A 19,117-nucleotide genomic window follows, 5' to 3' on the forward strand; every position below is an offset into this window, starting at 1 on the left:
GTGCTGGGTTTGCTCTTTCTGAACTCTAAAGAGAAAGCCCATGCTGGTACATCCCCCAGATGGTGAGCTGGAAGGAAGAGGGAATTGTTCAGGAGGGATTTGCTTGCAATGTGCCTTGAGCTGCACAGCAGCCCTTGGTGCAGTGAAGTCCCTGTGTGACCTTCCATGTGGGACCACAGCACTGCTGCCCCTCCCAGGCTCACACCCATCTCTGGCTGAAGCTGATACCAACATGAGCTCCCATCCCTGGTCTGAGATGGGAACACCCCCTTGTGGATTTAGAGCCATCCCAATGTGACAAGATCATCAAACCAAATCACACAGTCGATTTTCACAACCTTTATTGAATCACAATTAACTGCAATCAATGCAACTGTGCCCTTAAGCCAGTTTAATTCCCTTAGCTTTATGGCATTTTTCTCTTTACTTTAAAAGTACTGTGCAGCAAGCATGAAGGCAAGGAGTGCCCAGGGGTGTGATACATTTAGCAAAGCCAACATTTGCACGCTGACAAGGCACCGATCCTACTCAGTGATGGTGATGGCCTTCTCTGTAGAGATCCCTTTGATCTGGTTTGAGATCAGCTTGGCTACGATTTTCCTCTCTCCTAGTCTTGTTGGAGTGCATATTATTTCAGACTTCATGATTCTGCCAGGCATTATATCCCTAAAGACAAAGGAAAAACCAAAACATTCCCAGCATGAATTAGGGTTACTTGCCACTTTGGAATAATTTCTCTTAAAGAAATAGTCACTGCATGTGTTTAGGGTGGGTGTTCCCCTTCCCCCATGACCAATTTGCAGCAAATGGGGCCTGGCATGATGGTACTGCCTGGTGCTCCCAGAGATCCTGGGGACCTTCCCCAGAGTTCCCCATACTGCTGAAACACCAAAGTCAGTTCTGAAGGAAGCAACTGTGTTCACACTTATTGGGAAGAACAGTAGGAGCATGGGGGGAGCCCCTGTCATGCTCTTCTGCCCTGAGCCTGTCAACTGCTGTGTGGGTCTGTCTGGCCAAAATGCAGTTTCAAACACAGCTGGCAAAGGTCCCTGTTTTCCAGATCCCCATACTACTTCTTTAAGGATATTAAAAAAATAAAAACAGAACAGAGCCCTGCCATGGTCATTTAATTGTCTCATCTCCTTACCCCTGCTCAAATGTTGTCATCTTAAACAAGCCCAAGCCCTCCACCAGCAGCTTGCAGTTTTCCAGGGTCACATTCAGCTTGTTCTTGAAGATGAATGCACAGGTGAAGTCATTGTACAGCTGGGCTGTTTCTGGCATCTGGCAGAGGAGGAAAGAGAGAAACAAACCCAAAGACTGGGGATTAGAGGGGTAATAAAGATACCAGAGCTGCTGATGGTTTGCTCACCACCAACATGGTGGGGGACACCCCCTTCATAACCTTTCTACCCTCCTGAAGCTGTTTTCTCAACGTGTTTTTCCTTCAGCAGGGAGAGCTGTGGGCTTGGAGGCAGGCCCTGTACAAACTGTCCTCTCCCATCCCCTTCCCTCCAGCAGCCCCTGCCTCCCCTTTCAGATGGGGCAATAATAAAAGTTAAATTTCATGTCTGCTTTCAACCCTCAAATGAATGTTGACTAGCCAAATAAGGTGCCAAGAACTGAGCATCCCGGGAGGCAGCTGTTTGGGAGATCCCCCTGGGAATGCTACCACCACCGTGGTGCTGCAGTGAGCAGAGCTTTAACCCTTGTCCCCCAGGAGCCCAGCTGGCAGCTGCCTCACCTGGACAGTGATGGGGGGATACTCGAATCTCATGGAGGTCTCCTTGGTGAGTTTGTCGTTTGTTTCCCTGACCTCGGCAATGGCAGTGACAAGGATGAGCACTTCATCTTCCACGGAGGACAGCGTCTTCATGTACGCATCAGGTGCTATTTTCAGGGGGACCTGCATCTCTGCAGGAAAGAAAACACAACTTGATGCTTTGTCACACACCCAGGAATTGGGTGGCAAAGTCAGCCCTGGTGGCTGGTGTCCCAAGGCGTGGCATGAGCCGTATTTGCTGAGACCTTCCTGCTTTCCTGTGGGGGGAAGCCCTGGCTGGGTGGGTGGTACCTGGCCCATGCAGCCCATGGGAAATGTGGCTGAGTCCCATTATCTCTCTGCTCAGACAAGCACTGGCTTGGGCTCACATCCAGCACCTCAGCAGCCCTCATCCCTGGCTGCCTGGGCACTCAGGAGGAGGCAGAGGAGCAGAAGGTTGGGTACATCCAAGCCTGCACCCCCGAGGGTTTCTCTGCCTGCTATAAAATTGCTGCCTTTCCTTTCAGTTCAGATTTTATCTTTTATTGCCTGGACAACCTTCCAGCAGCTCAGAAAAGCCACTAAGTCAGCAGTGCTGGTGCTTGACATTGCTTCAGCTGCAAAGCTTCCTGGCTTCTGGCAATAAAACCAAAAACACCTGTCCTTTTCCCTAAGTGTATATGTGTATGCATGTATATATGGGACTACCTTTGTGTCCTGCTGCATTTTGACAGCAACAGTATATGAGTGAAAACACTCAGCACTCATCAACAGCGAAGATTTTTTTTTCTTCTTTTTTACTTTTTTTATTTTTTCTTTTTGTGAGTGATTCATGCTAGGAATCAGCAAGGGTTGCTAATTTTTTATCACTCGTTAGTCTTTTGTTTAGCAAGTTTCAGTTACATTGCTTGGGATCAAAAATGCAACTCAGGTTACTCAAAGATGTGCAAAGCACAGCAGTGAACAGCTCCAGGGATCATAGGGATCAGCCAGGCAGGCAGTCATGATGTGGGAATTTGCTTGGGTGAAGAATTTAGAAAATAACACCAGCATCACCACCAGCCAAATCAGAGCGGCAAACACAAGTGCAAAAAAAAGGCTGAAATTTCTAGCCTAAATTCTAAATTCTAAATTCTAAATCTAAATTCTGTGAGGGATCAGATCCACATGGATGCACACAAAGCCTAAGGTGACATCTTTGATGCTTACACAGTGAGGACTGGAGGGAGATGTGTTTCAGCACATCTCACTCCTGCCATGAAAACTTCTGCCAGCCCACACTGCTGTATTTCTAACCACCTCCTTGAGGCTGCAGCGGGGCCTTTGTGTTTTGGACCCTGCTGCAGAGGGATCCCAGTCTAACTGAGACTTCCAAATGCAGTTAAGAGGGAGGTAGGTTCTAGGCAGGCAATTTCTGCTCTTCACAAAGTACAGAGCCATACCCTGGTCTGTAGTGGAGCCACTACAAACCCCAGACCGCCACAGTAAATTAGTCTACAGAACAAGAGAGCTTTCTGTGCTTACCAGATGTGCCTTCTAGGTTGATGGTCTCCTTGATAGTTCCAAGATTGGCCTGAACTTTCCCAGTATAGTACTGCAGCTGGCAGGAGCCAGTAACGTCAACGGTCCAGTTCCCAGGAGCAGAGATCTTCACTGTGATGGCCATTTCAAGGGGATTGCCAGGATGCAAAGCTTCTGTATTGGTTATCTCAAGGTGGAGCCCAGTCTTGGTGGCTGGCTCCTTCGGGACCAAAGGCTGGCTGCTCCCACCTAGTGTCTGCACAGTCGAAGCATAGCCTGAACGAGGTACCAATCCCGAAGGGCGTAGGAAGCTGATAGCTCTTTGCATAGACATCCTTTCCTCTTTGGAGCCTGGATGAAGAAAAATATGAGTGACAGCTGTATCTCAGTCTCCTCACCCAGAGATATCTTCCCTTTATTTATCCTTTTGCTGATAAGCAGCGAGGATGTCAGAGCATCTCCAGCCTCTGCTCAGGACAAAGTCTTGGTTTAGGCTACCACCTATCACTGTTGGATTCTGGACTGGAAGACTTTCCTGGAAGAGATAATTTAGAGGATGGATACTCTTAAATATTTCAGCCTGATATTTTTTCCCTCCTCAGTGAGAAGGGTTTAACAGTCTAGGACAACATAGCTGGATCTTGAGAACTGTGGGAAGGAAATGTGGGATTTTTTCCCCCCCCCAATATGGTCAGGGAATGGAAAGACAAAATGGAGAAAATGAAGAAATAAAGCAAAGGTCAGTGTGATGACTAGGTCCATCACTCAGCCCATTTCTTTCATTGTCTGGAAGCTTGCTCGTGTCCCTGGAGAGCAGCCTATAGGTGTCACTGCGGGCATGAGGATGCCCGGGAGCAGGGCTGCCTCCCGGGGGTCTCCAGGCCTTAAGCTGAGTTTGCCACTGCAGCTACTCCTGCAGGCTTCTCCTGGAAACGACACATGCTCTGGGGTGACCTGCATGGTCGGGGTCTCCTCCTTTAGGTTAGAGGATGGGGGCTGTTACCTTCGGGGTACTTGTACTCCCGGGTGATGTCTTCCCGCCTGTTCTGCCCCACGGCTTTTGTGCTGATCTTCTTGCCGACGTCTCGGGTCTCGGTGCCAACCTTGAAGTACTTGTCCTTGCCATTCACCTTCTTGACAACCCAGTAGACTCTGTCAGCGTTCACTTCTGCGTACACAAACTTGCTGTCGTAGGGCAAATACACATCTCCTTCCCGGACAGCCTTCACCGGGCATGGCCCACACTGGAAACGACCTGGAAAGGGCATTCAACACCAGCTGATTTTCCAAACATGAGCAGTGACTCCAGTTTTTGCTCCACACTCAGACACACTCAAGCAGGAATCTGTGGCCATGGCAGTTGATACTTAGCGGTAAACAGTCCTCCAACTCAGTAATGAACTCCAAAACCTCTCATTTCTCCCACAGTTGCTTGGGACTTTTTTAATAGATGACCAAGGCCTGGTAGGAGCTTTTGCATATTTCCCCTCACTTAGATTATTTTAAGGTTAGAAAGCCACAGCTTGGTTTGATAAGAGGAACGGAACATAACGATGTTTTCTCCATACAAGGGCAATGTGTTTTAAAGAAGTAGATAAAAGAATGCAGAAGCAGCCTCACAGGATGCTAAACGTAACTGGAATCAGTGGATAAACAGATAATGAGGAATATAGTGGCATTTGTGGCAAAGGTATGTGACAAGAAGCCACAGCACGTGCCCCAAGAGAAGTTCAAGGCAAGGTCATTGGTACCATGAGTACGACCACCAGGGACCCCTTCAGACAACCCTCCAGGACCATAAAAGGCCTTCCAGTAAGAGGCAGATGCATGCAAATTAGTTCTAGGAGAAGTGATATTTATGTTTTAGCCAGGAAGTACACTCTAATGAATATGTATGATCATAATGGAATAAATACCTTGTTGTAAAGTTTCATGATACACCCAATTAGAGGAGATAGCCTCTGGGTGTCCAGCATGCTGCAATAATGAATACCTGCCTTCTCATGCTTCAAAATTGTGCTAGAAAGTTTCTTCCTTCTTCAATTTCAGTATCAGGTTACGAAGTCAACTGCATCCAGACACCTGTGTTTGATCTCTAGGCAATATTCCACTTTCTGTGCTTCCCTGAGGATTAACCTTTTGGGTTTTTTCCAGTTTCAAATTCCCTGAACTTTTGCAGAGTGTAGTCACCAATTTTGGTGATCACTTCTCTCATCTACCAATGAACAGGCTCATGACCCCAATGACTTAGATGTGCTCTAACCTCTGAAACAACATTCATGCTCCCATAGCATTGGTTTTCTGCCTGCCAAGAAATGCTATTCCTTCTATCCTGGGCTGAGGTGGCAGGAGTGAGACCTACTGCTTTAGAGTGTCACTGCCCCAGTGCATGAAGTTGTGCATGGAGAGCACCTGGTTTGCTGTCTGGGAAGCATGTTTTTCACACAAAATGTCCCTGCCTCCCTCACGAGTTGCAGGAGGTCCTTTCTAGGCAAATCCTACCTTGACTTTGCTCCTGAGGGGTTGAATCAATTGCCTGCCAGCCATCAAACCCATCTGGTATATCTTTTCTCTGCATCCAGACATCATTCCACACGTGGAAGTTCCTGCGTGCATTTGGTTTGGAAAGAAAAGGAGTGAGTTGTTACAGTCTGAAGAGTCACGATCTCCTCCCTTAATCCTTTAGTCAGGGCAGATTTAATGGGTATTTGCAGGTAACCCTGGGAAACCCCTGGCTTTCTCTCTCTCTCTCCTGGGCAACAAACCCCAAGAAGTAGTGAAATTCTCAAAGGAATTGCTGGGGGTGGGAAATGGGGCACTGCAAGGCAGCACAGGGTGCAGGAAGCCTTAGTACCAGACAGAGTCGAAGGACAGCGAGTTCAGCTTTTCTCCTTTTTCGTTCAGGTAAATGTCAACTGTCAGGTTCCCCTCTGTGTCGTGGGCCGAGTCAAAGGTACTCACACAGCGGCATGGCACTCCCAGGCAACGCATGACTGCAGCACAGACAGACAAAACACAAGGTCACAAAGTCCCTCAGGCTGGTGGGCATCCTCTCACCTGACCCCTCTGCCCACCCAGGGTCCTCCAGAGCCGGTGCTCAGGACCGTGTCCAGATGGCTTTTGAAAATCTCCAAGGACTCCATAAGCTCTCTGGGCACCCTGTGTCAGTGCTTGGCCACCCTCACAGTGAAAAAAGCTGTTTTCCCAGGTTTCAGGCTCCCATGTTTCAGGCTGTGCCTATCACCTCTGGTCTTGTTATTGAGCATCACTGAGAAGAGCCTGTCTGTGTCCCATTCTTTTCTGTCAGGTATTTACACACAAAGATCAGACCCCCAGAGCCTTCTCTTTTCCTGGCTGGGCAGTCCTGGCTCCCTCAGCCTCTCCTTACAGACAGACCCTGCCACCTCCGATGCTCAGAGGCACGGTAATTACTAGCACAGTAATCGGGGTGTGGGAGAAGGGGGGTGGGTCACTGTTCACCTGTATTGAGGACTCCTGCAAAGACCCAGCACTGGCCATAACAGACCGGCTTTTTTGTTTTGTAGTACTTCTGCAGAATTGTGACACTCCCAATCCAATCCATAGGGGATGTTCCATTGGCGTAATTCCCTGACCAGTTCCCCATCAGGACTCCGCTGTCATCGTTGGCATTAACCTGTGGCCACACGCAAAGGAGAAAAATAAAGGGATGAAGCTGAATAAACCCCAGGGTCTTGGCCAGCCCTGTGGCTTCCCACTGCCATGTGGGACCCATCAAGGCTGCTGGTGCTGGCTGGGGGCTCCCCTGGTTAGAAAGCCTCCACCTGCATATCTAGAGGGAGGTGGCACCTCTGCTCAGGGCAGTAAAAATCGACTCTGCATCTTGTATGTTAAATGACAGGGCTCCAAAAGGGTCCCACCACAGAGAGCAGTTACCTGCCCAAAACATAACCCTTGTGTTGCCCCCACCAACACAACTGATGAGGAAGGACAACCACTGGGGCAGCTGCAAGCTTTGGAGATGGGAACATGCTATATTTTTGTTTGCCTCTTCCCTCCACCCAAAAATGCCTCTGTCTCTTTGCTTGCAGTTTCCCAAAGGAATCTATTTCAGATGCCTCCTGAGATTGTGTTCATGGTCCCAGGGAGAGAAGAGCAAGCAAGGAGGAGGGAAGATTTGGAGAGGCAAAGCACTTCACTGAGAGAGGCTTACCAAAGCAGACATGGCTCTGGACACATTTGCAGGATCCCTTCTCTCTCTCAGACTGAGCTTACTTTTGTCCAGCAGATACATGCAGGCATCCAAAACAAATTCCTCAAACTGTTTTGGGGAGAAAACAGAGATATTTTTATATGCTGCTCTAAAACAGAATTTGCTTGTCACTGTAAAGCATGTATTTGGAGGAAAATGTATGACTAGCTCTAACTTCTAAACTTCCTTTATGATATTGAATTTCCAAGGCTGTGGGGCTTCCCAAAGCTGTTCTCTCCAAAGAAGGGCTAAAATTAATCCCAGCCTTGGAAGACAAAAGCCTGTCTCATGTGTCTTGCAAACACAGTTGGAACCTGAGCCAGCAATCTTTACTCCTGTGCACAAAAGTCACCAACGTTCTCCCCACAACTCTGCAAATTACTCACAAGAATAATGGACATTTAAGATCTCTACTAATAATTAGTCTATTGACATAGGTACAAAATGAACCTTGGAAAAAAGAAACATACGTAAATGCTAATTATTATAGCAAAGATTTCTAATTAGCAATTGCTGATAAAGCTCCCTGAGGGCCAGTTCAGAAAGATGTCAAACATCTGATTCAATGAAGCTTGTCAGAGTATCAATATCAATTCTCATTGTTTAAGAGCAGAATAAATATTAGGATAGGAACAGCCCTACAGATGATGCCCTTTGGCCCCTTTTGTGTAAAACTTAGTTGGGTTATGTCTGTCCTACAGATACATATCTGCAGATAACCTGCAAAAATTGTAGACTTCTAAAACAAAACAAAAAAAAATCCCTGGACTGGAACATTTTCTGGTAGAGATTTCTGTCTGGATATGGTGCAGGATACTCTGATTGGGTTCCTGTTTGCTTTCTACAGGGTGCAAATAAATCTGCTCTTGCATCCACCTTTTATCTCTAGCCCAAGCCAATTTGACATTCTCCTCTGGAGTTATCTCAGAGGCAGCGTGCAGGAACACCCTTCCTGAGAGGGTGGCTGACTGTGTCCTGCACACGGCTGTCAGTGAAGGCACCACTTGAAAGGTGATAACCTCTGCCAGTAATTTTACCCTTTTCATTCCTGATGATGATGCAACAGTTAAGTCATATTTTTTTCCCCATCAGCCCTCCCCCCGTCTCATTAGCGGATTAACAAGACCTACAGTTGCATGAGTGCAGGAATTTCCCTTATGGGAATTCTTTCAATCAGTAACACCCTGTTCCCAGTTTCCACATCCTTTAGCAGGAGGTCACACGATCTGACCATCAATGTGCCACTAAACCCTGTTCTCCAGCTGTGGGTGGGGAACATATGTAGGCACATAGATAACTCTAAGCAAGTGAGCCCTCCCAGTGAAGCTGGCAGGGTCATTCCAGCACTTTGAGCTACTCATGGGTTTCATGCCAAAGGGATGAAGAAGGGTAATGGGGCTGACAAGACAGCTCTGTTTTACCTGCCCAAAATTCCAGGGCCTGTCGTAGATGTTGTATGCAGACCCAACATAGATGCAGCCGGTGTCGTTGAGCACATATTCATTCTTCTGTGCCTCATTGGCCATGTAGACAACATCATCTGGAGAAAAAATCCCAAACCCTCAGATGTCAGGTGGTTTGCACACCCTATATGAAATTTTCCGTGGGAAGCTAAACTGGGGTAACCAAGGATCTGCAACATTCACACCAACAGATGACCATGCAGCATTCCCATTTCTTTGCTCCTGTCATGAAAGAATTTCCAATAAGGCTAATCTTTAATTTCCCCCTGTAGGTCCATTGCTATGTGATCACTCTTTTCTTGTTCCAAAAATCTTATTTCTGAACACTGTAGAGTACTAGGTAGACAGCAGAGAGAACTGGGGAACTTTTTTTCTGGATCTCAAGCCAACCCAGTTCTCTCAGTTAATCTTTGTCTGGCTCAGGGAAACAGTGAGGGATGGTACAGAGGTGCAAACAGATGTGACTGAGAGATGTCCCTCTACATCCCGGCACTGCAGGATATCCAATGAGGAGCTGGCTCATTGCTATTGCCCAGCTTCCCACTGGCTCCATGAGGATGCTGCTTACAGTGTCTTATGGGAAAAAAGAAATGTATGTAAGAAAGAGAAGAGGGAAAATAGGAGGCAAAGCTCCGTCTGGGACAATCCCTGGAAGGAGTAATTATCACTCCACTGAGCAGGACCACTCACCTTCACACCAAGGATTGAACAAAAGGTAGATGACACCATTTTCAGGCTTGTAAATGTTAGTGCCAGTCTTCACATGCAGGTTGTATTTTCCCACAGGGGCGTTGGGTGAGCTGGTGACAGACAGCAGACACTGAGGAGGCAACAAGGAGAGACAGCATGAAGGACATCCCACCATGGCCACAGGCATGGTGTAAACATGGTGCCATGTTGGCAAAACGGGCACAAAATTGGCACCAGTGGCAGAGCTGGGGGCCATGGAGGTCCCTGCAGGGAAAGAGGAGAAGGCAGTGGGATAGGGCAAAGCCTGCCTGTGCATGGGGGGAGCAATGAACCAAGCAGGACAAGGCTGCTGCCCATCTGAAATCATAGGACTAAGGGAAAGCAAGGGTATGAGGATGCTTTGCTCTGTAGCTTCTGATGGGCTCAGTACCGGGCATTGGACCCCTTGCCCACAGGCTCTACCTCTTTGCCGTTCTTCTTGACAACGGAGATCTTCCACCCAGTGAAATCCTCCCGCTCCGGTTTCAGCGACAGCAGGCTCCCCCTGTTTTTCATAGGATTTTCACCTAGAAGCAAGCCCAGGGCAATATGTGAGAGGGTTGCACGGGTCTGCAGTGCCTGTGCAGTGCCAGGAAGAGGCAGCTGGATGCTCCCTGGCTTTGCCTGGTGGCCACAGAGGGAGTCCTGCTTACCGATGGTGAAGCGCAGGGAGAGCTTGTCGGCAGCCCTCAGCTCCCTGCTGAGGCTGACCTGCACCTGGAAGGGCTGGCCGCGCCGCACCACCAGGTTCTTGATGTTGTAGGCATCCGTGTGGTGCTGCCGCGTGTTCTGGCTCTTCAGAAAGTCAATCCCCGTCACCTTCAGACTGGACTCTGGAAAGACATTAGGAGAAAAGGAGAAAGGAAAAAGAAAAGATTGATGGTAAAGAAGAAAAGATGATTTCTCAGTAGAGACAGTTTTCTTCTTCTTAATGTAGCCCTGTAAGTCATCAAAATATCTAGAGTAACAAGTGATCTAGCATAAGGCAACATAAAATAAAATAAAATAAAATAAAATAAAATAAAATAAAATAAAATAAAATAAAATAAAATAAAATAAAATTAAATTAAATTAAATTAAATTAAATTAAATTAAATTAAATTAAATTAAAAAAAAATTAAAATACCCAGAGGTGAACCTCAGACTCCCTGGGCAGACATGGAGGGAGGAGGCAGAATCATGCTGCAGCAACTCAGGGCTGGATAGTTAGAGGGCAAGGCAGAAGCTTGTCCGTTCTCTGGATGGACTGCTATAGAACACTCACCACAGAGCACTGCCTCCCTTCATGATAACTGCTGCTTTTCCCATTTGGCTTCAGCACAGATTTACTCCCCAGCAAGAACCCCTCACAGGTGCCTTGCTCCCATTCATTCCCAACACAGCAGCTGATTTTTAAGACAGAGTATTTAAAATGACTGCCTCCTGTCTCACAGCTCTGGATGGGAGCAGGGCCAGGAAAAGCCTCAGCATCTCTGTTCCCAGTAGTTTGTGGCTCAGGGCTGTGGCATAGGAGTGGAGCTCTGAGAGGCACAACCCAGTGATACACTTGAGCAAAAAGAAAGCCCTCAGCTTTGAGTGATGATGGAGATTCGGGGGGTCACTGCATGAGGTTTTGGCTGGCTGCCCAGATGGGACAGGAAAAGCTAGAGCATTCCGTGTGAACTTGCAGGGAGTAACAATACCTCATAAGCACTCTTCTCATGAGTGATTCAGATGAAGACATGGGAGAGGCAAAAACGGGTCACGGTAACTTTGATATCAGCAAGTCAAAAGCATAATGGTTGAAGAGATTAATTCACCAAATGTCTTGACAGATTTGCATGGTACCTGGCAACCATGTAAATTGGAGTAACAACAAGAGCCATCCCTAATGCTGAAGAGGCTGGAATCTGCTGGTTGCTGGTGTGGCGTGAGAGATGCCACATGCAGGGCTAGTCCCAGGGCAGGCTGAAATCAGTGGCACGCTTCCTACTGCAGCCTGTGCTGTGCAGAGACTGCAGCCTTGAGTAAACAGAACCGACCAGCCGTGGATCCCCACCAGACTACTGCTCTGTCTATTTCTTCTTAGTAAATATATAAACCATATTTATCTTAATTACATAAAATATATAAGTGGCACAACATATAGACTTAAAACTGACCAGCATCTTTCATTAACCAGCTTAATCTTCGAGTGCTTTTTCTTGCTTGCTGCATGCCAGTTGCCAACCTTGGGCTGATGTTTTGCGCAATGGGGTGTGTGTGCATTTTTGTCAAAAATTTCAGCTGGAACTAGCTGCTTAACCCTCTTGAGAACAAAGAGGAAGTGTTATCTTCCTCAGCATTAAGAAATCTCCAAACACTAAAGCTGCTCAACCTTGTTCTTTATGGAAAACCCTGGTGCTGGGCTGAGAAGATACCCTGGGAGAGGGCTGCAAAGGGATGTGTGAGTTGAACACATAGGATAGCTGTGGGAAAGGGCCCTAGGAAATCCATCCTTCCAGCATTTCTTAACTTAGGGACTGCATATCCATCCCATTTCTGGACATCACCAGTGCTGCCAACCTCTGTTGAGGATGCACAGGGAGGATTCACTGACAACAGCTACCCTGGAATATAGTCTGACCGCGCTGAGCACTCTGCCAAAGACCAGTCTCCACTCGGCAGTGCCTGTCAATTGCACTGCATTTATTCCTGTGCAAACACACCTGTGATAATACCCTGTGATCTGACTGGCACAGTGCCCTGTGCCAAGGAATGCCTCAGAGCGAGCCAGTGGCGCACCCATCACCACATCTGAGGGGGCTTGGCCACAGCTCACCTTGCCTGGGCAGCCCTCACCTGCTGCTTTTTTCTTCCAGCCCTGCTTCCCACCCTGGGCATGGAGCTGGGCCCCCACACACCCTGTGTCCAGCTGCCTGCAGGCACCTTGGTTTGCCAGCACGGGAATTAGTGATTTATAGAAGAGCTGAGTATACCTAGAACATGCCTGCTCACAGGACAGAGGCTCAGGCTGCAAGAGGCTGTCCTGTCTGTGCTCGCTCCTGGGCCAGGCCAGAAGCAAACCCAAACCTCAAATGCTGTCTGATTTATTTTTTTTTTTCCTTTTTAATAGAAAAAAAAATTCAAGGCAATATTTTGTCTCCTAGTCCAGTCTCAAGCTGTGCCAAGGGAAATATAGGTTGGATGTTAGGAAAAAGTTTTTCACAGAAAGAATAATAAAGTACTGGAATGATCTGCCTGGGGAGGTGGTGGAGTCACCATCCCTGGACGTGTTTACAAAGATTGGATGTGGCACTCGGTGCCATGGTTTAGTTGAGGTATTAGGGCTGGGTTGGACTTGATGATCTTGAAGGTCTCTTCCAACCTAGTCATTCTGTGATTCTATGGAATGATTTATTCTTTATAGAGCTCCTTCCTATGCTAACCCACAAGCTCCATTGCATTGCTACCTGCCTGGAGACATGTTCAGAGCTTCAAGAGAACAGTGATCAAAGATGGGCATATAAGACCTTGGCACTGGTAAGTATGTGAGGCCTTTTTTTCCCCTTATGATGAGGAGGTTATGGGGTTTAAAAACCTATCAGTATGGAGCAGGGTATTTATAGTATGTCTGGCTTCAGTGGGAACAAAGGCTGCTCAGAAGGACAGAAGGGAATTGGGATGAGAACTGTAGTTTTTCAAGAGAGAGCATAATTTGTATACCTGCATTTACTCCTGATTTTTGCTGAGCCCCCAGGCAAACACACCTGCACATCTCAGATATGTGAGGTTGCATCCCAAAGATGGTGATGTCCAAGACTTCCTGGAAAATTTCAGCTCATCCACACTCAGAGTACAGAGGTTTGAAACTGAGGGTCTCAGAGTGGTCTCAGAACACCCCTCCCCTCCTGAAAGCTGTGGAGACCTGCTCCCAACTCTGCAGAAGGCACCACCCAGCCCACATGTGCATCTGCTCAGCTACATCCCAGACCCCAGGGGTTTTGGGCATTCTGGGGCTGGACCAGCTGGGCTGGCTCTGGTTCAGCAGCTGCTGCAGGAGTGACCCAGGCACCTTTCAAGGCAGATGCAGGATGTCCTGACTACAGGGTAGGCAGGACAGCCATGGGACAGAGCTCAAGCCCAGATAAACCCTCCTTTTGGTTATTTTGAAACTTTCAGCAGATGCTATCAGCCACCACTAATGAGCAATAATCTACATGATAAAGTAGCCTGAAAAAAAAGCAATTCTTTTAACATTGATGTGGAACAACTTTAAAAGAGCTGCATTTCTTTTCCATTATCACTGACAGAACCAGATGTCTACAGGTTGAAGAACAGTGATGAAAAATGAGCTGAGTCTTGCAGTTAGTTTACCAATCTGTCAAAAACAGAATTTGCACAGCCAGAGCAAACTGATCCCCTGTGAGCAGTGCTGTCACCACAGCTTCTCTCAAGGTGTCACCCACGGCAATAAGAAGGGTGAGAACCTCTGGAGCTGCAGGAGACTTGCCAAACTTCACACCTAACATATCATATCAAGCATTAAAACATATAATATAGAGCATTAAAAACTCACCAATGTTGCCGAACATGGTTCTTGTCAGAGTTTCTACTCGCGATGCGTGTGATGCCAGCAGCTTTCAAGCTCCTGAGTAGTCTCTGCCACTTGCTTCTGAGTGTGCAGAAGGAAGACAGGCTGCCCTTTTTATCTGAGGTGTCAGCAGGTCCACTGCCAAGGGGTGGTGTTTCGAGAAAGGAAGTTCCCGTGGAAAAAAAAAAAAAATGCCTACAACTCCCTCTGCACATAGTCAGACCCTGAAAAACAGCGAAACTTAAATCCCGACTCACATGGAAGGTGAATTTGCACAATCAGATGACAAGTGGACAGACCCTTCACTGACAAACACTAAAATCACGGGCTAGGTGAGTAACAAGAATTTACCTATGCCCTAATATCCAGGTCACCAGGACTGCAACTCCAGGGATAACTTTACAAGGAAACCCAAAAACATTTAATCCCTAGGAGAACAGATTTCCCCAGTAGGACCAGTCTAACATTCTTTTAAGTTAATGAGGTTTTTGTCATCACATTTGAGACAGAAATACTTGGAGCTATGGGCTAAAATCCCATTTACACACATGGGTTGAAAAGCTGAAGGATCCACTGAACCACTGGCCCCGTCCCCATGGGACGAGGTGAACATCAAGGTAGACAGCCCAGTGGGAGCACTGAGTGGGAAAGAGGAGAATCAGGTAATGTCCAGGAGGAGAAGGAAATGTGGTGGAACAGGAGCTGTTTGCTGTTTGCCAGCTGCTCTTTGACAGCTATGCCAGAGGTCTCTGCCAGGACATGGTTCAACCCCACAGGCCCCACTGCCACCCTGGTCCTCAGGGCAACCAAAGATGGAGAGATGAGTCTACACCACAGAGAGGAGAGCTGGCGGTATACAGACCGCCAGTGATATGGGCACAGTGTCCAGAAAGAGAAACAAATGTCCCCAGGCACCCAGAAATGCAGAGGTGGCTCAGCTGTGGGAGCAGCCTCAGCCTCCTGATGCCTCCCTCAATGGCAGCACCCCACAGTCCAGCAAGGTAGAATTCTGCTTGCAAGGCTGCCATGTCTAAATGCAAGTCCTTCCTAAAAGGGATCTCCCTGTGGAAGCCTTCAAAGGCACCGACTTTTCTCCCTTGGTTTAGGTAAGTAGGTATTTCCTTTAGGATGACTGTTTCCCCTGGTGCAAACGAGGAGCTGAGTTAGCAGATGCCACCCTCGAGCATGTCACTGCCTGCTGGCAGGTGTATGTTGGGTGTCTTCACTTGAGGGCACCACAGGGCACCGAGGGTGCAGCACACGTCCATAATGTCGCAGGACATCTGCAAGAACACCTGAACCACCACTGTTCTCAGCAAGCATCACTCACCATTCAGCACCAGACAATGCGCTGGCAGCTACATATTCAACTACTGACAAAAACACTGCAGCCCTGATTTACCTTTCTCTGTTGCTTTTATTCCGAGTTTCCTTCCTCCTAGAGGGTGAAAGACATTTTTGTTTAGAACCAATATGGGATGAAATAAAGTACACACGGAATGTCAGCACAACAACATAAGCAGTAACCCATGTAATCTGAACATTTATGATGTATCTTACTGATTTTCACTTAACTGCAGCAAAAGTAATCCACATCAGCTGAAGTCACTGACAGTACCTTCTTAATCCAGTCTCAACCTGTTTTGTACATCATTCTATGCTTGGTTGGAGGCATCTTAAAGTGTGTTGACATGATAGTCCTACAGCAAAATTACAGATTTTTGCAAACAGGAAGAGATTTATGTTGGTCACACTTTGCTTCTGAAAAAAAATGTTCTAGATGTGTGCTGGCAGGTGAGCAAGGGAAGCAGAGCATGTATTCACCAGGGACAGTCATACTTCCAGTCCTGTGGAGTTTTGCAAAACCTTGATTTCAACAGTGCTCATGTCCTGACCCTCACTTTAAGCCTCAGAGTCTGAGGAAAGATTGTAAAAATTACATGGGTGTGGGTTCTTCCCTGCCATGAACCTACTCCATCTTGGAATGTGGCTGGTCTTTTGTGGGGGTGGGGGTTTGGCCATTGGGGCAGGGTTTCAGTTCTCCTTTGCTTGGTGCGGCTGCTGATCTAGCTCATTCCTATTATCTTTCTCTACACACTGGTAGTATCTCAATTCAACAAAGCTAAACTTGGCACATGTTGACTCCCAACACACCTGGCTCGTATGAGCTTGCCCTGCCAGGAAAGGCCATCGAATTCTATTACTCTCCAAGAGTTGCTGGCGAGGTCCAAGAAGAGAAATTTTGGCTTGAACTACAGGAATGATTTTTAAAGACGTGGTTTCAAATTTTTTCATGTTGTCAGCAGGTGATCTCTGTCTTTTTACAGGCAAACTTCCTGTCTTTGCCAGGTAGAGTGGCTGGCTATGGCTCAGCCCCATGGCCTTTTCCTTCTTGTTGAAGCAATAAAAAATACCAGCCCATTTTAATTTATTTTTTTACCCCAAACAGTTATAACAGTTAATCACTTCAATCTATTTCATGAAACTATACTCTTTTAATTAACAGCAGCAGGGGATTTTTTTCTTTTTTCCACAGGAAATTTCCTTATTCCCAATAATTTCAGCAATTTACTTCCCAGTTTGCAAAATAGGACAACAGAGGCAGTTAACCTTATCTGTATCTGTCTGTTGCAATGTCACCTTATTAGCTGGCACAAGAAGGTAATAAAATGCAAACAAATATAATAAAATTCCCCAGTGGCTGCTCCTCTATTTACAAGCTTGCCCTTTGTCTCAGGTTTTTGTTTATTTTGTGTATCAAAAATGACAAAACAAGTCAAACTTCCAGAGCATGACCACAGGTATTGATGCCAAGTAGGAAAGACAAATCCTTAGCTTTACATTTTCATTCATTTGCAACCCCATGAGAAGCTGCCTTTTATAACAGCAATTTACTGAGCTACATTTTGTATAAACACCTGAGGCTCCAAGTTGCTTTTGTTTTGTCGGGTTTTTTTGTTTTTTTTTCTATGTCTAGTCAGAGTAACACTCAAAATAAATAACAGATCAAAAGCAGCACAGGTTTCTTTTTCGGTGATCTGGAAAGGTGAACTCATCCTCTCAGCCTTCCCACGGGGTTGCTCTGAGGTGTCAGAGGGTGAGCAGTGCATCTGGCATGGACACAGCCCCTGTCTGGGTCCTGAGGGGCACCACAGGGAGAAGATGTCCTCCACTGACCAGAGCAGGCCTGCTCCCATGTTCACCTCCTAGTAGGTGTTGAGTCCTGCCTGAATCACGGCCTAAGGAATGATAAGCAGTAAGAAATCTTGGTGGTGTCAAAGACAAAAAAAGCACAGATGGAGAACAGCAGAGGATCTATCTGGTCCATCTCTTTAGAGCTGGGTTTGAGGTGCTACGCTGGTCCTGCTCTCACAATTTCATTAAGTTGTACCTCAGTCTTTAGGAATGTCCTAGTATTGAGACACATCACATCCACACAATGATCCTGATGTTCCAGTGCTGCTGTTACTCTGAAAGGAGCATTGATTTGATCACTTCTCCCTCACATACTTTGTGGACCATGACAGTGGTCTATGCCCACAGGGCATCCCGTGTATCAATGGATGCAGGCAGATTCACTTCTAATCCAACATGAGCCAACTTGTGGTAGGCATTTGGACGTCACAGATTGATGCAAGATGGCCAAGCCCAGATCTTAACTGATTCCAAGTCATCTGGCCCCAGATACCTGGTAATGAGTTTCTCACAGGCAAATACCAAAGAAGTGATTGATGCCTGTATAATTATTATGGAAATTCCACTGTTTCACAGAATTGTGAAATCATACAGTATTCTGAGTTGTAAGGGACCCACAAGGGTCATGGAAGCCCAACTCCTTCATTCCAGCTGAGCACTGAAAGAGGATTTTTTGACCTAAGTTAGGGATATAGGCGGCTGGCTGTGGTGGCCAGGCTGGGGTCTGTTGGTTTGACCTGGGATGCCACGACCTTCCCAGAGAGAGGGGTCCAGCAAGAGACAGCCTTTGGGAAGTCTTTGGCAATCCCTGGCCACTAGGTAACCAAGAAAAGGTGCAGCCTGTGGCTACAAGTGATCAGCTCAATGACTTCCAACTCAGTGATTTTGGCTTAGCTTCCTAGGTTTTCCCCAGGCCAACTCAGAGCGACAGGAGAGTTGTGTGGCAATTCCACAGAGGTAGCCTTTATTGTCCAGCAGGTCTGTGAAGGGTCCCAGTGACTGCTCCCTCCTGAACTGGGCAGAAGCTGGGGTTTTTATGGGGGAAGGCAAGGGTAGTACCAGGGGGGAAAACCAATGGATTACAAAGGATCAGCATAGTCACCAAAGCATGGTGGGATAGCTCACCATGACAGGAGAGGATGGCTTTATCCAGGAGGAATCTCTCCCAGGCAGAATTTGAGATTAAGCCTTATCACAACTCTTTCAGGGCATCTTCCTCCAGAGGAAAACCTTGGTAGGATCACCTGCCTCCACAACTAGTTTTAGGCATTTACCTGCAGAAGGAAGGAAAACTGTATACCCCTGTGCCCAAACCAGCACCACCCAAGGGCTCTGCTCCTGAAGAAGGCAGAGACTATACCTCCACATACATCAAATATAGACTTATGGCTACTCAGGCAAAACACTCTCCTTGCTCTGAAAGAGAAGTTCTGTGGGCCCAAAAACTGAGGTTTTAGGCCATTGACAAAAGGGAAAGCTGCTTTAAGCAAGCCAAAATGCTATCATGTTAAAATATTTTTTAAGATTCCTTTCTAGGCTAAGGTGCAAAAGGCAAAATTGCAATATCAGTCTAGATATATGAAGCAACAACATGTGAAGGTTGAACCTGGAATTTCAGTACTATGACTTGACCCTCAGTTCCAGTACAACTGTTGCACTGGAAA

General features: G+C 47.0%; 1 protein-coding gene across 1 annotated transcript; it reads right to left on the reverse strand.

Moving 5' to 3' along the window:
• Positions 1-324: 324 nt before the first annotated feature.
• Positions 325-16,413, reverse strand: TGM4 (transglutaminase 4). The gene is made up of 14 exons (XM_023919389.2): positions 14,244-16,413; positions 10,360-10,539; positions 10,130-10,233; positions 9,668-9,797; positions 8,936-9,054; positions 7,476-7,583; positions 6,764-6,938; positions 6,138-6,276; positions 5,786-5,889; positions 4,287-4,538; positions 3,287-3,634; positions 1,745-1,914; positions 1,148-1,284; positions 325-666 (listed from the first exon to the last, which is right to left on the reverse strand). The coding sequence occupies exons 1-14, from the start codon at positions 14,257-14,259 to the stop codon at positions 525-527; spliced, it is 2,124 nt and encodes a 707-aa protein (XP_023775157.2). The 5' UTR covers positions 14,260-16,413; the 3' UTR covers positions 325-524.
• Between the last annotated feature and the right edge of the window lie 2,704 nt (positions 16,414-19,117).

The sequence above is a fragment of the Cyanistes caeruleus genome, chromosome 1 (assembly GCF_971803275.1).
Source record: "Cyanistes caeruleus chromosome 1, bCyaCae1.hap1.1, whole genome shotgun sequence".
Classification (NCBI taxonomy): Eukaryota; Metazoa; Chordata; class Aves; order Passeriformes; family Paridae; genus Cyanistes; species Cyanistes caeruleus.